The sequence below is a fragment of the Rhincodon typus genome, chromosome 16 (genome assembly GCF_021869965.1).
Source record: "Rhincodon typus isolate 14 chromosome 16, sRhiTyp1.1, whole genome shotgun sequence".
Classification (NCBI taxonomy): Eukaryota; Metazoa; Chordata; class Chondrichthyes; order Orectolobiformes; family Rhincodontidae; genus Rhincodon; species Rhincodon typus.
Window position 1 is genome coordinate 29864728 of NC_063347.1, and position 17727 is coordinate 29882454.

Below are 17727 nucleotides of genomic sequence, written 5' to 3' on the forward strand. Positions count from 1 at the left end.
TCACCTTTGTCAGAGACACAAAAGATGCCATTTGCGACCTTGAGTTGTCTTGTTATCATAGCCAGATGAAGACCTGTTGGAGGTATTCCAAATGGAGTTCAGAGAAAGATGATTTAGATTTTATTGTCACGTGTACTCAAGTACAGGAGTACAGTGAAAAGTGTATAATGTCGCCACATATGGCACATCTTAGGTACCAAGGTACAAAAAAAAACTTAGTTACAAAGTGGTAGGAAAAACAAGAGTTATAAAGTTAAGCATTACTTCATAGAATATTAGAAAAATAAAGAAATAGATAATAGTTTACATTAAAGTCTTTGGTAGTTTAAACTAGGTAAATAAAGGAATAAGTTAAAAGTTCAACAGTCTTCCACAAGTCCACTGCTTACCTTGCTCTGCTGTCCGTTCTCAACGTCGCCGCAGACACAGTCACTGCTGCTGAAACTGCCACCTCTCCGGTCTCCCCCAGTGCCTCGGGAACTTGCACACTGAGCTGAGACACCACCATGAGCCACTAAGAGACCAGCCAGGACCTGCCACGAGCTCCTGAGAGACTGGGCTGAGAGCCGCCGAGAGACAAGGCCAGGACCCACCATGAGCCACCAGGAGACCAGGCTGAAACCCACTGATAGACCAAACTGGGGAAAGAAAAAGAAAACAAAGGGAAAAACTGAGAAAGAAGCAGAAGGGGTGGAGTAGCTCCAGTTGGAGTGTCCTACTCTGCCACCATCTGGATTGGAAGGCAACATATTTAAGGCCTTTGGAATGAAAAGGGAGACTTGGAGATGGGGTGGTAATTTGCAAGGAGTGTGAAATCAAGAATTTTGTAAAGCACAAGTTTGATGACATCAGAGTTGAAAGAGGGACAAACAGTAATATAACAAAATGCATTTCAGTCAGCAAATTTGTGCCAAGTAAGTTCCCACAGATGTGATAAATGAAAATATTTTCTTATTGGTGGTACTGGTTTAAAGCAATGGTTCTTGAAACATTTTCTCTCATGGACCACTTGGTTGTATAAAATCCTATGGATTGCATACCGCTCCTACTCCAATCACATTCATTTGCCACTATCAAAACGTTACCGGAATTAATAAAAGTGATTATGCTTTTGATAAAACACCAATGAGGTGGTCTTGTTTTAATCTCATGTCATGCTTCATATTTAGCCAGTATATCGTAATTTTCAACCCTAGAACTGTTAATGTTGTGACTGTTTCACAAGTCTTGCTTATAAAAGTACATTGTTGCTCATTCTTATGACCCTTTGTGCTGCATTTGCCAGACTAGTCACTTTTTGTGACGTCACAATTGTTGATGGGGTGTTGTGAGAATATCCAATTTATTCATATATTGTAGAGAAATAACTTATAGTTTGGGTGACATTTGTAAATGTAGGGCAAATGAAAATCCAGAATTCAGTAGTTGCCAAATAGTGCAAGATATTTAACATCAAGCATCCTTCTATGTGTGCTCACAAAGTCAGGTTTACAAATATGAAAACACAAAATAAAGCCCTTTGAATCTTGAGAGACACAAAATATCTACAGATGTCTTCATAAGAGTTTAAAATCATTTCATGTGAGGCAAAAATCAAACAGAAAATTGAAAGCAAAGGATAAATTAGAGAGGTTCTTAAAGTATCTATGTACTTGCCAGATCAAATTACAAGTTTCAAGATTGACGTTAATTACTTGAAATATCTATGTGGGATATCCCAGGTGTGTTGCTGCCATGTGGATAGATTGCAGAGAGATAGTGTTTTGGGTTTATCTGTTTTCTCTCAGAAAAGTTAACTTAGATGGCTATAAGGAGGCAGCTGTGTACCCATCAGAGGTACGAAGTAGGAAGTGCAATGGGGCCCTACATGGAATGAAATAGGATTTAAAATAGTCAGAACTGGTAAAGTCAGTGAAAGACAAATGAACATATGAGCTAAGAACAGTAGTTACTTGTTTGACTTTTTGAGCCTGCTCTGCAATTTAATAAGGTTCTGGATGATCTTTTTGTAACCTCAACTCCACATTCCCATCCATTTGATAACCCTACACCTCCTAAAGCTTACCAACAGTTATCCACCTCTACTTTAAAAAATATTCCAAGACTGCACTGCAACTGCCTTATGAGGGAGTTTGAAAGACTTTTAAGCCTCAAGAGAGGAAAGAAATTCCCATGTCTCTTAAATAGGCAACCCCTTATTTTAAATGCTGACTTCTAGTTCTAGATTGTGCCAAAAGAAGAAAGATCCCTTTCACAGCCACCTTTCAAACCCCCTTATATCTTTTATGTTTCAATGAAGTTGTTAAAGTTCTAAATTGGAGGAAAGCCAATTTTCATGGTATTAGGCAAGAACTTTGAAAAGTTGATTGGGGTGGATGTTTGCAGGTAAAGGGGCAGCTGGAAAATGGGAAGCCTTCAAAAAAGAGATAACGAGTGTCCAGAGACAGTATGTGCCTGTTAGGGTGAAGGGAAAGGCTGGTAGGTGTAGGGAATGCTGGATGACTAGAGAAATTGAGGTTTTGACCCAGAAAAAGAAAAAAGCATATGTCAGATATTGACAGCAGAGATCGAGTGAGTCCTTAGAAGAGTATATAGGCAGTAGGAGTATACTTAGGAAGGAAATCAGGATGGTGAAAAGGGGTCATCAGATAGCTTTGACAAATAGGGTTAAGGAGAATCCAAAGGGATTTTATAAATACATTAACGATAAAAGGGTAACTAGGGAGAGAATAGGACCCCCTATAAAGATTAGCAAGGCCTCCTGCGTATGGAACCACAGGTGATGGGGGGGATACTAAACGAGTATTTTAAATCAGTGTTTACTGTGGAGAAGGATATGGAAAATGTACAGTGTGGGGAAATAGATAGCGACATCTTGAAAATGTCCATATTACAGAGAAGGAGGTGCTGGATGGCTTAAAATGCATAAAGGTGGATAAATCCCCAGAACCTGATCAGGTGTACCCTAGAACTATGTGGGAAGGTAGGGAAGTGATTGCTGGGTCCCTTGCTGAGGTATTTGTATCGTCAGTAGCCACAGGTGAGGTGCCAGAGGTTGGCTGGTTATGAGGTTGGCTGGTTATGGTCCAAGAGGTTTATTTGAAGACACAAGCTTTTGGAGTCTCACTCCTTAAGGTGTCAGTGAGGGAGGTAACATCAGACACAGAATTTATAAGCAAAATATCAAAGGGTCATAGAACTGATGCGGTGTTCAACAAATGTAAGATGTTTGTTAAGTCTTTATTCAGTTACAAAGGATTAATATGAAAATTCCTGAATTTCTTTCAAGTCACTGCCCTGCGATAACTAAAGGTTTTATAAGTTCCGTCAGTATAGCAGAGGTGACATCCCAGGTCAGACAATGCATTTTAGGTGTGAGGCCTTGTTTAGAATCTGGCTGTGTATCAACTTGGAGTCAGACTGGTTTTATTTCCAAAGTAGGAATTTATAAAATGCCCCATTGACTGTCTACAAATGTATATTTTTTGAACAAATTAGAATGTATCTGCAATTATAAATCTGCAAATGCAAAATCATCCCATAGATTTACATGTGTGTGTGAAGGGGAGAGAGTGTGTGTGCATGAGGGAGGAAGGGAAAGAGTATGTGTGCACGCCGTGTGCGTGATGGGGAGACAGTGTGTATGTGTGCGCATGTGAGGGAGGGAGAGAGAGTACATGTGCACGCATGTACGCTTGAGTGAGTGTTTTTGTGTGTGTGTATACTGAGGTGGGGTCAACTGTAGTGCAACATGAACCCAAGATCCCGGTTGAGGCCGTCCTCATGGGTACCCAAGGTATCTCGGGGCAGTGATTTGAAAGAAATTCAGGAATTTGCATTTTAATCCTTTCTAACAGATTAAACAACCATCTTAGGTTTGTTCAATACCGCATCGGTATATGACCCTTTGATCTTTTGCTTATAAATTCTGTGTCCGATGTCACCTCTCTCACTAACACCTGAAGGAGTGAGACTCTAAAAGCTTGCGTCTTCAAATAAACATGTTGGATTATAACCTGGTGTCGTGTGATTTTTGACCTTATCCCACATCGAGGCTGTACAAGACATTAGTTAGGCCACTTTTGGAATACTCCATGCAATTCTGGTCTCCCGGCTATCAGAAGAATGTTGTGGGACTTGAAATGACTCAGAAAAGATTTACTAGGATATTGCCAGGGCTGGAGGGGTGAGGTTTGTAAAATCATGAGGGGCATGGATAGGGTAAATAGACAAGATCTTTTCCTGGGATGGAGGCGGGGGGAGTCTAAAACTAGAGGCATAGGTTTGAGAGGGGAAAAGATTTAAAGAGGACCTAAGGGGCAACGTTTTCACGCAGAAGGTGGTGTGTGTATGGAATGAGATGCCAGAGGAAGTGGTGGAGTATGGTCTAATAACAGCATTTGAAAGGCATCTGCATAGGTGTATGAATACAAAGGATTTAGAGGGATATGGGCCAAATGCTGGCAAATAGGACTAGATTTATCTGGGATATCTGGTTAGCATGGATGAGTTGGACCAAAGGGTCTGTTTCTGTGCGGTGCATCTTTATAGGTCACCTCTTACAGCTAATCTAAGCCATCTGGCCAACCTTTTGTCATAACACACCCAGTCCTACTGAGTGATAGCAAGAATTGCAGATGCTGGAGTCAGAGAAGACACCGTATGGAGCTGGAGGAACACAGAAGGCCGGGCAGCATCAGAGGAGCAGGAAAATTGATGTTTCGGTTTGGGACCCTCCTCAGAAATAGGGAGGGGGAAGGGAGCTGGGAAATAGAGGTGGGACTGGGGAAGGTAGGTGGAATGGTGATAGGTGAGTGCAAGTAGAGTGTGGGGGGATTGGTCAGTGGGATAGGTAGGGCAGATAGGTGGGAGAGAAGATGGAGGCAGGGATGTGAGGGAGGGTTGGACATGGGATGAGGCTGGGGGTAGGAGATTTTAAAACTGGTGAATTCGCTGTTTAGGCCATTGGGCTGGAGGTTCCTGAGGCTAAATAAGAGGTGTTGCTCCTACAGTTTGCGGGTGGTGTCATTGTGACACTGGAAGAGGCCCAGGATGGACATGTGACCCAGGGAGTGGTGGGGTAGGAGTTAAAATGGTTAGCGACTGGAAGGTGTTGTCATTTGTCGTGAACAGAGCACAGATGCTCTACAAAATGGTCTCCAAATCTACGCTTGGTCTCACTGATGTAGAAAAGGCCACATTGGAAGCAGCAGATACAGTAGACCAAGTTAACAGATGTGCAGGTGAACCAGTCTGATATGGAAGGTTTGTTTTGTGCCTTTAGTGGTGTGCAGGGGCAGGTGTAGCACTTCCTGTAGTTATGGGGAAAGGTGCTAGGGGTGGTCCGGTTAGTGGGGAGTGTGGAGCAGATGAGGGAGTTGCAGAGAGAGCGGTCCCTATGAAAGGCAGATAGGGGTGGGGAGGGAAATATCTCTTTGGTTGTGGGGTCAGTTGTAGATGGTGGAAGTGGCAGAGAATGATATGTTGGATGCAGAGGTTGGTGTGGTGATATGTCAGGACAAGGGGAATTCAGTCTTTATTTTTGTTGGGGGTGGTGGGAGGGAGTTTGAGGGCAGAAGTGCAGGTAGTGCAAGAGATGCTGTTGAGTGCATTTTTGAGTACCGGAGCTTGTGCGGGTGGGGGGTGCTACGGTCCTTGAAATTGGAGGACATCTGGGATGTTTGGGAGTGGAACATCCTATCTTGGAAGCAGATGCGGAAAAATTGGGAGTATAGGATCATATTCTTGTGGGAGGGTGGGCAAGAGGAGGTGCAGTCCAGGTAGCTGTGGGTATCTGTGAGAGGAGATGTAGTCCAGGTAGCTGTGCGAAACTTGTAAATGTTCTCTAAACTGCTTCCGATGCATTTACACTTTACTAAGACCGACCAGTGCTGTATACACCACTCCAGATGTGATCTTACCAGTGCCCTGTATAACAAGTGTAACCTGATTTTTGTATTCAATTCCTTTTTTGCAATAGTAGCTTTCCTAATGACTTACCGTACGTACAGTCAGATGTACAGCACGGAAACAGACCCTTCAGTCCAACTCACCGACACCGACGATCATCATAGAATCCCTAGTGTGGAAACACCCTTCGGCCCAACAAGTCCACACTGACCCTCAGAGCTTCCCACCCAGACCCATCCCCCTACAACCCACCAAATCTACACATCCCTGAACACTACAGGCAATTTAGCATGGCCAATCCACCTAGCCTGCATATCTTTGGACTGTGGGAGGAAACCTGCGCAGACATAAGGAGAACGTGCAAACTCCACACAGACAGTCACCCGAGGGTGGAATTGAACCCAGGTCCCTGGTACTGTGAAGCAGCACTGCTAACCAGAGCCACCATGCTCTAGACCCAATTGCCAGTATTTGGCCCATATCTCTGTAAATCCTTCCTATTCATATACCCAACCAGATGCCTTTCAAATGTTGTAATTGTACCAGCCCCCACCACTTCCTCTGGTAGCTCATTCCATACATGCACAAAATACTCTGTATATCTAGCACAATCTGATCTGTTCTTGTAACTGTGAACAAAAATTTGGCACACTGAGCATGTGAAACATGAGCTTTTCCATTTTTGTGGGTAGAATAAAAAAAATTAAATGGAAAGACACTGCAGAATTCTAGTAATACTACATGAATCACAAAGTTTAACTGCAGGTTCAGCAAATGATTAGGAAGACAAATCAAATGTTATTTATCACTTGGAGAATACAGTGTACAATAACAGAAGTTTTGCTTTTAATTGTAAGGGCATTAGTGAGACTGCATTACTTCATGATGCTATATCCACCAGATACTGAAGCTTAGAAGGATAAGAAATGATCTTCTTGAAATGTAAATGATTCTGACAAGGCAAATGCTGAAAGAGCTGAAGATAGTTAGGCCAGATCTCTGCCCCAAAGGTATTCCTGCAGTGATGGGATGAGGCTAAAGGCGATTTGCCTCTAAAAATATAAGCATCTTCCTTTGTGCTGGGTGGTTGCAGCTCCAACCAGTGGAGTTCCCAGATTTCCAATGACTTCAATTTTACTGTCAACTGCTGGCTAAAGTATTTTTTTCATTTTATCACCATAACTAAAAACTGCTGCAACAAGCAATATCAGAGTGGATTATCAGTTCAATACAGGCAAGATATACCATGCCTCCCAGCAGAAAACAATGATTAATGATTCAAAGAACTTGTGTTTGCCAAAACAAATATAAAAATCCTCAAGTACTAAAATCTGGAGCGTATTTTCTCAAGACTCCTTCCATCAGAACTGGTGCACATAGAAAAAGTTTGAATCCACTTGGACATCATAACTTCTGACAATGATCTATTTTAAAATGTTTTATTTTTCATCTTTGTTAATATACAGAACATTTTAAGATCTTGGTCTCTCCTTCTTGCCTTTGTATAGAGCCAGCAGAGATACATTGGCTACTTTCACCACCTTGAAACGGACACCAGGAATATCACCAACAGCATGGCCCTTACGACCAAAACCAGCAACCAGAACTTCATCGTTTTCCTAAAGACAAGAAAGTTAAACCATGAATGAAATAGCTCAAAGCATGTACAAACTTGGGAACTATCCAGTCTTTAATTGTTGGTAAGAGGTGAAAGACCACCAAAGGTTGTTACAGTTCTTAACATTGTTTGTGCATCACCTTTGGTGTTTTTCATTGGAGTCAAAGAAAACCCGGTGAATACCATAAATCAATTAGGGAAGAGCTATAAATTATGCTCAGTTAACGGAGTATGAACCAAACTTTTTTGGAATCACCATATTTCAACTATGACAACAAAGGTTTTCAAATCAGTTTTGTTTAAACATTCTTTTACTTTTTAAGTGAAGCACATGTGGAATGAGTTGGACATGCAATAAATGCATGTGCAATTTCATATAAGGCAGAACAAAGAAAATTGCCAAGATGAGTGCTACGTGAAAAGTAGTCAGAATATGATTCAATTCTAAAGACAGACCCAATATCATCAGTAAACAACTGATCAAACTCAGAAGTACGAGCACGACAAGTGGGAAGGTGCAGGAAAAAGATATAACGTTTTGAATTTGTAATCATTAATGCACCGTACCAATCAGAAACTTTTTCTATTGATCTTTTTGAAAGAGTGCATGAATCAGAAGTAGGAGAGGGAGTAGGAACATGAAAAGCGCATATAGACATCTATTACTTGAAAAATTTAAAAAGAGCACAACGTAATGTGGCACCAAGTGGATGTTTTGCATAAATGCACCAGTGATAAGAACCTTAAACATTGTGTCTCATGCACCCTTCTAGCGTACAACCCTCCAGTACTTGAACCTCCAATTTGCAACCTCAAATGCTAGTAAATGTTTGGAAGTATCTTGTACTGTTCTTGTGCTTTTGCCAATTTTAAATGTTTGATTTAAAAATCAGTAGGTCCAAGCTCTCTATCATTCTACCCACAATCACAAACATATTTGTGCATTTTGAGTGTACTTTGGTTTCTACACTTATGAAGTGCAAAATCTATTATACAATTAAGTAAAATGCTTGGATTGGCCCAGATTGATATGGAAATTCTATATGGCCCAGAAACTATACAGAAATTCTTCGTTCTAGAATCCACTCTACAACTACTTTATTATGTACTAAAGTGGGTACAACAGTAATGTAGAAAATAAGTCTCTGCTGATCTACTTGACTAGTTTTCCCAATTTATTCTGCTGCAGTCATTTCACAGCAATGCAGAGATCAGGTACTCTCATACATTGGCCTGGACAGTAAGCTAATAACGATGGCCACTATCATCACATCTTAAACTTTTCTCCTGTTGTCGACTTATAGAAAATTCAGAATTTTCACATTTTGTTATCAATGATTCTACACTACTCCACAGGGTGTAGCAGTCTCTATAGCCATTAAAAAATTATTCAAAATGACAAAAATTAATGCATTAGTCTTGCTGTGAGAGAAGCTACTTTTTGTCGAAATCAGATATTGTGGATTTTTAAACTGTTCCAAGTTCATAATTTCTACTAAACTTCATTTTGAAATATTTTCAAGAAGACAAATTTCTCCATTATTGCAATGGTGGAATTTTGTAAATTTGATATTTTAGTTTCAACCTTAATCCCACTGAGATTTAAACATTATTTTGACATCCATGAAGTTTGACAAATTAAGCAAAGATTCAGTGGCTTTTTCCTTCCTGGTTTCCTGCGAGGACATTTCAATCAGACTGGGCACTCATCCTCTTTAATTACATCACAGCTGCTGGATGGCTACTGTCTCTTGAATAATCTGTGATTGGTCTCCAGCAAACATTTTCCTTCATGCTGGTTATATCTAACTCTAGTTGCTCAAGCTCTCTCCCTCATTCCCACCAACTTCAGCTGCTACAAGGCTCCTTGTTTTGTTAACAAGTCATAATGTGGAAATAGAATATAAGAGATCATTTATAGGAGAAAACAGGTTTAAAAGTGGTATACAAAGAGGAAAGAAGATGAATTATTAAATCATTATTGCAAGGGGAATGGAATATGAAAGTTAAAATGTTTTGCTGTAGTTGTACATGGCAGTGGAGTGCCCACATCTAGAATATTTTGTACAGTTTAGGTTACCTAAAGGTGTTAGAAAAAGTGCAGAGAAGGTTCACTCAACTGCTACCTGGGATTAAATGGTTATAAGGAGAGGTTGAGCATGTTGAACTTGCATCCATTGAAATTCAGAAGAATGAGAGGTGAAATTACTTAAACAAAGATCCCAAGAGGACTTGGCAGGGTAGTTGCTGAAAGGATGTTTCCTTTTATGGTGGAGACTAGAACTGGGATACACAGAATTTAAAAATAAGGGTCTTCCATTTAAGACAGTGAGGACAAAGTCACAAATCTCTCTTCCCCTGATAGCACTGGAAGGCAGGGTCATTGAATATCTTTAAAGGTAGAAGTTGGTAGAACCTCAACAAGTGACTCAAAAGGGTACTGAAAAATCAGTGTGGTTATCTGCAATATCAAAATGGCCACCATGCATGTGCCGACATTGCCCTTGACGTCACCTTGCCATGACAGGGCAGGCTGCAGGAAGGATCTGCATATGCAATGATGTTAGCGTTCTGTGTGCAATGATATCATCATTAGTGTGCAGACGACTAACAAGGAACTGGGAAGGTGAGGCAAAGACAGTTGATAATCATTTACACTCTGTTTTTAAATCATTCAGTAAGGTATGCTAAAAATACAATTGCTTACCTCAATGAAATTCAAGCAGCCATCATTTGGAACAAAAGCTGTGATTTTCTTGCCGTTCTTAATAAGTTGGACTCGAACACACTTTCTAATGGCAGAATTTGGCTGCTTAGCCTCAACACCACTGTAGCAAAAAAAAATTAAAATCACATTCTCAATGCCTTTCGCCTAGAAGATGTGACTAACACATGCAATTAAGTCAGAGCAAATCAATTAATTATCAATGTATTACACATTTTTGTAAACAGGCATTATTACATTTAACATGCAGTATTATTGTGTTAATTTGTATATGGGTCTCTTATCTCTTATATCGTGTAATTGATCCGAATGTTCAGATTATGTTCGACCTATGGTACAGACCATAGTCTAGCTAAGTGTCATGGCACCAGGCCACAATTGCTTATATATAATTAGCCATACCATCAGAATTATGTACCAAACAGTAACTAGCAACTTTCCCAGAGAATGCATGACCAATTAGCCAAGACCATTCTTTTACACATTCCAAGTTTTTTTTTGTAAAATGATGAGTAGGCAGCTGTAGTACAGAAGACACTTTAGAGAAAGGATAAAAACCTTAGAGCAGCCAGTAATAGTCAACAAAATCCTCAATTTTAGAATACTTACACTTTTTCCAAGACTATTCCTTTGGCATGAGAGGCACCACCAAATGGGTTGGCCTTCAGGGCAGTCCCTAAGTGTGCTTTCTTGTATTGCTTATCATGCCATTTCTGATCACGCCGAAGATTACGCAACTTTCTGGCTGTACGAAGACCACGGCATTTACCTAAGAGCAAATATTAAAATTCATTTCTGGTTACTAATTTTTATGTAGTGTGAGGAATAAGAGTAAGTTGTTAGGAATAAGTGTAATCTGCCCAAAGAAGTCAATAGTCAAACTCAACCCAATGGTTTGCTGATGCTCAAGGTATCATCCACCATAACTCTAACGAAGTGATTTCTAGCAATACAAGTTGTTTACTGCAAAACAAAATTACAGATCACTAAAGTGCTCAGTGTTTTTTCCATACCCAAGAATGCCACTATCGAATTTATTTTCAAATATTTCCAAGGAGAATTTGTAACAATTAAGCGTAACATTGACTACATAATTTCTATCATTTTTTGTCCCCCTCCAAAACAAAATTGTAATCTGGTAAAGTCGATAATATGAAACTCAATCAAAATCCTGTTGTCCGATTAGTGACGGCCTTGCTTAGCACGAAGGCTGAACGTCTAGATTGCTCATTGTATCGCAGACTTTGCCGGGGGCGGGAAGGTGAGGAGGAAATCGCCACCAGCGAAGTGATAACTAAATCCACAGAATTGAAAAAGGTCTGGTGGTGCAGTGGTAGTATCATTATCTCTGAGCCAGGAGGCCTGGATTCAAGTCCTACCTGCTCCAGAGGTGTATAATAATAAATCCGAAAATCTTTTTTTAAAAATCCAGCACGTCCTCAGATGCTTTCCAACAAATAACCTCATCCAATTAAGTATTTTTTCTACAATTGGGAAACATGTACTGCGTTTTTCTCATTGGACTTTTTAAAAACTTTATTTTTGAACATGCTGAAAGCAAGGCGACAGCCTGGAGCAAAGCCTGGGCCTACAGCCTTGTGTCAGGAAGCCATTGCGTGGCGGCCCGCATGCGGTTGCTTGTCCCACTGACAAAATACGAAGAAATAAACTGCCAGCGCTCCGATGGCGGATGTGAACCGTGCAAAATCCGTGTGGCAATTTTAAAAAAGGGGATTCGGTGCGAGAAGTGTCATGTCAGTTCGGTTTCTCTCTCACTCATTCACTCGCTTACCCATTGTGACGGATTCGGCCTCGCTGCAAAAAAGACCGAAATCGCCCTGCGCCGCTTCTATTACCAAACACAGGACCCCAGCCAGCGACCCTCTCACCGCCTGCCGTAAAGCACGACAAATAAATTCACCCTTTACATGCAACTGCAGAAAGTCTAAGAGGAAATAATCTCCCCATTTGCAAAGAAAATATATATTTAACGAAATCATACTTTTTCTCTGCTTAAAACGTGTAAATCCTGAGATCCCACCTCCTGCTGGTCGGAATTGGCTTATTGACGCGGGCCGAAGCGCTGAGTGGTAGTGACAGCTGTCAATCAGAAGGAGGTTGCTCTCCCTTGTTGCCGCGGACTGAAGCTTGTCTTTGGCTCTGGATCGCCGAACGTTGTGTCGCACGCGCTGCTGGTTATTTATCAATGGAAACCTATAAAATACAGTGCTTAACAATTTCCCTCCTCATGAGATTTTCCGTTACGGCTGATCATACCGTGCCCGTTATCATGTGGTCGTCAGCGAAGTAAGTTTAAGTTTTCAAGTTACAAGTTGTTTAACTTGTGGAAATAAAATTTACTTTCAATGTTTAGTACTGTATGTATACATCAATTTTAATAATGTTATGAAGGATAAATAGGGGACATGCTATTTCTGTTCATCGTTGATAATGTACCTTTGGATTGCCCAATACAATATTCCAGCCTTTTGCGAATATTGTAAACTTAACTCGGAACTAACTCCTGACATTATCAATTTATTACTGAGTATTACGTATACGACGGCAATTTCATAAACAGCTAAAACTTCAAATGATTTATTATCTGCCATTTTATATAAACCTAACCTTATTATCCATTTAAGTCACTAATTTGTTTTTGTATTTCTTCAATTCCCTTTGAAGCAATTTTTACACGAAACGAAAAACAATTGCAATGCCCCTGTAACTTGGTCTACCACTAAATGTTGATTTTTTTACATTTTCAAATATTGGAACCTCTTGGTATCACTAGCATTTTTATTTTTTTATTTTCAGAGTTCTAAAATGTGCGGGTTGCTTTTCCTTCTGCCAGATTTCAACTCAACAGATAATTTAATTGTTTTTGTGAGTGGAGAATAAGACTAAAATGTATGTGTTTTTAATCAAACGGTGCACTTATTTCCCAATGGTGAATCCAATCTGAATGTCTAGCTGTACTGCACAGATGGCACTTTACCGATCATGTAGGCCAATGTGGGCATGTGATTCCGTTAATCCGTATTAGACAGTCTGAGATCCAACAATAAATCAGAGCTCGGATAATGTTAACGGTTCCACGTTCCGAATTGCCTTCTCCGATTTTATAATTTCTTACCAAAACAAATGAGGTTCAGATAGCCGCGATGCTGGAATAGTATACCCAATACGTGAGAGAGACAACCACACAGAAAAATATAATTTACATACTATATATTGTGCCCCAGTGTATAAATTCCACACTTTAAAGAGGTGTGGCTTCTTTTTATAACAAAAACAGAAATCGCTGGAGAAACCCGGCAGGTCAGGCAGCTCCTGTGGAGAGAAAGCAGAGGTAATGTTTTGAGTCCAGTAACCCTTCTTCAGAAACGTTAACCCTGTCTGCTCCCCACACATGCTGCCAGACCTGCTGAGTTTTGTTACAGATTTCCAGTGTCCGCAGTTCTCTGTTTTATTTTTGCATAACATCTCTTTTGTAACACCTTTTTCAGTTCAGTGGCAGTGCTCACGTTCCTAGCACCAAATTACGCAACATAACAATAGTTTGCGTATAGTGTCATTTATACGTATAAAAAAAAACTGTCCGAAGCCAAAATGGTCTGGGAATAAGGTTTAAGAAATGATCGAACCGGGATGCTATTTGCATACCTTTGTCCGCTCCGGAAAATATTTCGCTCAGCTGAATAATGCTCAAGGTCTGCCAGAACCAAGTTTTGTTCCTGACTGGACAACGTTTGTTCATATTTCTACCAACTATGGTCTGGCAAGATGCTGATAAATATTTCGGTAAATATCTTGCGGAGCTTTTACAAAGCTTCACAACGAAAACACCCTATAAAGTCTGTGCACTGTCACTAACAATACCTGAAGATACCATTCAAAAATAATTAGCTTTCTTTGCTGTTTAATTCTTGATGCCCCACATCCGTTCACAAAGGCAGTGGTATTGCGAAATATTTTCTTGGTTGTTTATCTTATCTTTTCGTAAATATCTAAAAATGTAACTACATTTTTTGACCCACGGTAAACTTGAAGGGAACGAGTCCTATACAACTGACCGAAGTTCGTATATTGGGGAGTGCATGAACTGGGATTCAAGACTTCGCGGTGCTGGGAGTTTCTCGTCCTCCGATTTTCACCGGCATGATTCCATGGCGAGCTGGCTATTTACAATCCAACAAATCTGTTTTTGTGCGACAGTTAAAGTCTGAAAGGAGATGAGACATTCTACTGGTTGGATATTCACTAAATAAAATTAAAATACTACGGATGCTGGAGATCTGACATAAATCAGAAAGTGCTGAAGATACCCAGTAGGTCTGGCACATTGATAGTGAGAGTTAACGTTTAGAGTCAAACCTCTGTTTTGAAAAAGAACATCGTTGGACTCCAAAAAAATAATTATGTCTTTGCCTCTCCGCAGAAGCTGCTAGACCTGCTGAGTTTCCCCAGCAGAGATAACAAGGTGTAGAGCTGGATGAACACAGTAGGCCAGGCAACATCAGAGGAGCAGGAAAGCTGACGTTTCGGGTCTGGACCCTTCAGAAATTTCTACACCTTGTTATCTCAGATTCTCTAGCATCGGCAGTTCCTACTATCTCTGAGTGAGTTTCCCCAGCACTTTGTTTTTGTTTTGGATATCCAATCGTACTGACCGAAATTGAAGCAATTTGCTGAGTTATCCTATTCTGCAAATAGTAAATACCCGAATGAACGGACCATATGATTTCTCTTATCCCAATTCAATTCTGCGCGCAGATACACTGTAATTTAAAAAAAAACTTTTTAAAGTCCAGTACTTGCCACCTGGCGCCACAAAGGCCGTCTGGTTGAATACCACAATACACTTTATCTCTTATACCTGCCTGGCAAGTTTGGTTCCTACTACTAGCATATTCAATTATCTAAGGCATTGCAGTAATAAAAGTCAGAATTAAATCATAAGATTGAATCATAATAAAAACACAAGTGCAAAGAAGTAGTTAAGTCATTGATAAATGAAAATTTCAAATATGTAGAGATAGACCTGCCGATGCTGGAGTCTGGGATAACACCGTGAGGAGCGGGAGGAGCACAGCAGGCCAGGCAGCATCAGAGGGCCCGGAAAGCTGACGTTTCGGGTCGGGACCCTCCTTCAGATCCTTTCTGAAGAAGGATCCCAACCCGAAACGTCAGCTTTCCTGCTCCTCTGATGCTGCCTCGTCTGCTGTGTTCCTCCAGCTCCACACTGTGTTATATCAAATAGGTAGATGTTTCTATTTCACTATCAATACAAATATAGTACTTCATTCAATTTAATACAGGGCATTGTGGAAGACAGTGAATATTCCACATCAACAGCACAATGGATCACACAAAGAAGCCCTGGACCTGTTCAGGTACCTCAGTCCTGTAGTCAACAGAGGCCCAAAGAAAGTAATACTTTTCTGGCAAGACAAGGTAATTCAGGCAAAATTCCTTCTGTAAATCTATGAGTTAATTGGTTCTAAATTTTTTTTTAAGTCAACAGAATGCTGCAGCTTAAAAAGGAATATGTAAGATGGGCAAAAATATACCTTTTTTTTGGTTAGCCCGAGAATCTGGGAAAGATTATATTCCACAATAATTTTTATCCATCTTTTTTCTAGCTAATACCAGCATAATGTTCCTGTAAAATCATTGCAGTATTTACTAAATTGCAAATAAAGTAAAATGCTAGTGTATAATCTTGAAATGTGAAAATCTATTATCAAATCCCTCTTTTGACTGCTAAAAACTGCTCATTATTTCATGATCATTCCGGAATCCTCCCAGAATGCAAAGATAACCCGGCTTCTTTTCTCTACTGAAAACCATGTAACTATATCATTATCTCCTCTATCATCATGTCCAATAAGTGTCAGGAGCTAAAGAAAACCAAAGAACTGTGGATGCTGGAAACCAGAAACAAAACAGAAATTGCTGGAAAAACTCAGCAGGTCTGGCAGCATCTGTGGAGAAAAAAGCAGAGTTGACATTTCGGGTCCAGTGACCCTTCTTCAGAATTTCAGTTGAGTTTTTCCGGTTCTGTTCTTGTGTCAGAAGCTCATGGATATCTTTGTCACTAAGTTTATACAATCCCATCAGCTGCGTCTGACACATTCATCCCTTCTACTAGCTGATCTGGTCAAATTTACTTTACTAACCTTCCTTGCTCTTGTCTGAAACTTTTATCTTTCCTCATCCCTGGTCTGAATTCAAACATCCCTGAAACCCACCCTTTCTTGATCTTCCCTTGCGCCTATTCCCATTAAGTTGCTGATCACTCAACTTCTCACCTCATGTTCAGCAATATTGTTTATATGGAGTATATACTTCAAGTATTATTCCTCTCTCAATCATCACCCTCTCCTAAAAACGAATCTTGATCTCTCCATGGAGGAAAGGGAAGTTTGCATATGGAACAGTAGTTTGCAAGAATGAAGTCCTTGAAAATGTTGACTCCTTCCAAATTTGTGCTCAAGTTTTCCTCAGCCTTGTTGTTTGAATCCCTTTGACAGGCTTCTGTCCTTATCTTAATACCAAGACATCACTTACCCAGTTACAAACCAAATCCTATGTGACAGTGACAAAGGTAAATTATCCTTCCCTATTCATCTGGGCTCATCTGCAGCCTTTGACATGCCATTCTCCTCCACTCCTCTCCACTGTCATCCACTTGGGTGGCACTGCAGTTGCCTAGTTCGACTCTTACTAATTACATACAGTTTCACTTGAAATGGCTTTTCTTCGTGCTCCTGCTCTGTTAGTGTTTCCCAAGGATTTATCCTTAGCCCTCCTATTTCTTATCCACACAATGCCTCTCAGCAACATCATCAAAAGACAGTCTTAGATTTCACATGTGCACCGAGATACCCCAATTCTACCATGATACTATTTCTCTGGACTCCTCCACTGTTGATAAAATATTATTATGCCTATCTGACATCCGTGAATACAGAAACAGAAATTTTCTTCAATAAAATTTTGGGAAAAATCAAAGTCTTTATTCCCTACCACAAACTTTGTTTTCTTGCTACTGACTCTATTCCTTTCATGGCAACGTTCTGAGATCAAACTATCTTGGTGTCATATTTCAACTCATGATGTACTTCTGATCAGGTAGCTCTAGCACTAAAATCATATATGTTGTCTGATTTAACACTTGCATCAGTTCATCTGATGGAAAATCCTCACCCATATCTTTGTTACCTCAAGATGTGGCTAGTTAAATGGACTCCTGGTAAACCTCTCAGATTTTATCTTCTGTAAAACTTCCATCATTCTAAATTTTGCTGCTGTCCTGTTCATCTTTTAACCCTGTCCTTGTGATGTATGTCAGCTCCCAATCAAGCAATAGGTTGATGTTAAAATTCTTATCAAAATTTTCAAATCCCTCTGTGACCTTGCTTCTCATCTCTGTAATCCCTTCCACTCCCACAACATTGAGATATCTGTG

At 40.2% G+C, this 17727-nt stretch overlaps 2 protein-coding genes across 2 annotated transcripts in view; one reads left to right on the forward strand and one right to left on the reverse strand.

Annotated features, from left to right (window-relative positions):
• Positions 1-7335: 7335 nt before the first annotated feature.
• On the reverse strand, positions 7336-12162 carry rps23 (ribosomal protein S23). Its single transcript, XM_020537421.2, has 4 exons — positions 12046-12162; positions 10863-11022; positions 10236-10356; positions 7336-7529 (listed from the first exon to the last, which is right to left on the reverse strand). Exons 1-4 carry the CDS (start codon positions 12047-12049, stop codon positions 7383-7385), a joined length of 432 nt encoding a protein of 143 aa, XP_020393010.1. The 5' UTR covers positions 12050-12162; the 3' UTR covers positions 7336-7382.
• Positions 12163-12400: 238 nt separating this feature from the next.
• Positions 12401-17727, forward strand: part of atp6ap1la (ATPase H+ transporting accessory protein 1 like a) — a 30105-nt gene continuing 24778 nt past the window's right edge. Inside the window, exons 1-2 of the mRNA XM_020537420.2 lie at positions 12401-12560; positions 15575-15710. Coding sequence (XP_020393009.1) covers positions 12460-12560; positions 15575-15710 — 237 coding nt within the window. The 5' untranslated portion in view covers positions 12401-12459. The remainder of the gene's footprint in view (positions 12561-15574; positions 15711-17727) is intronic.

Coding starts and splice junctions, on each gene's coding strand:
- rps23 (XM_020537421.2), bottom strand. Junction 10,357..10,862: donor GGAATAGTCTTGGAAAAAGT/GTAAGTATTCTA, acceptor TTTTTGCTACAG/TGGTGTTGAGGCTAAGCAGC. Junction 7,530..10,235: donor GCTGCTTGAATTTCATTGAG/GTAAGCAATTGT, acceptor TCTTGTCTTTAG/GAAAACGATGAAGTTCTGGT.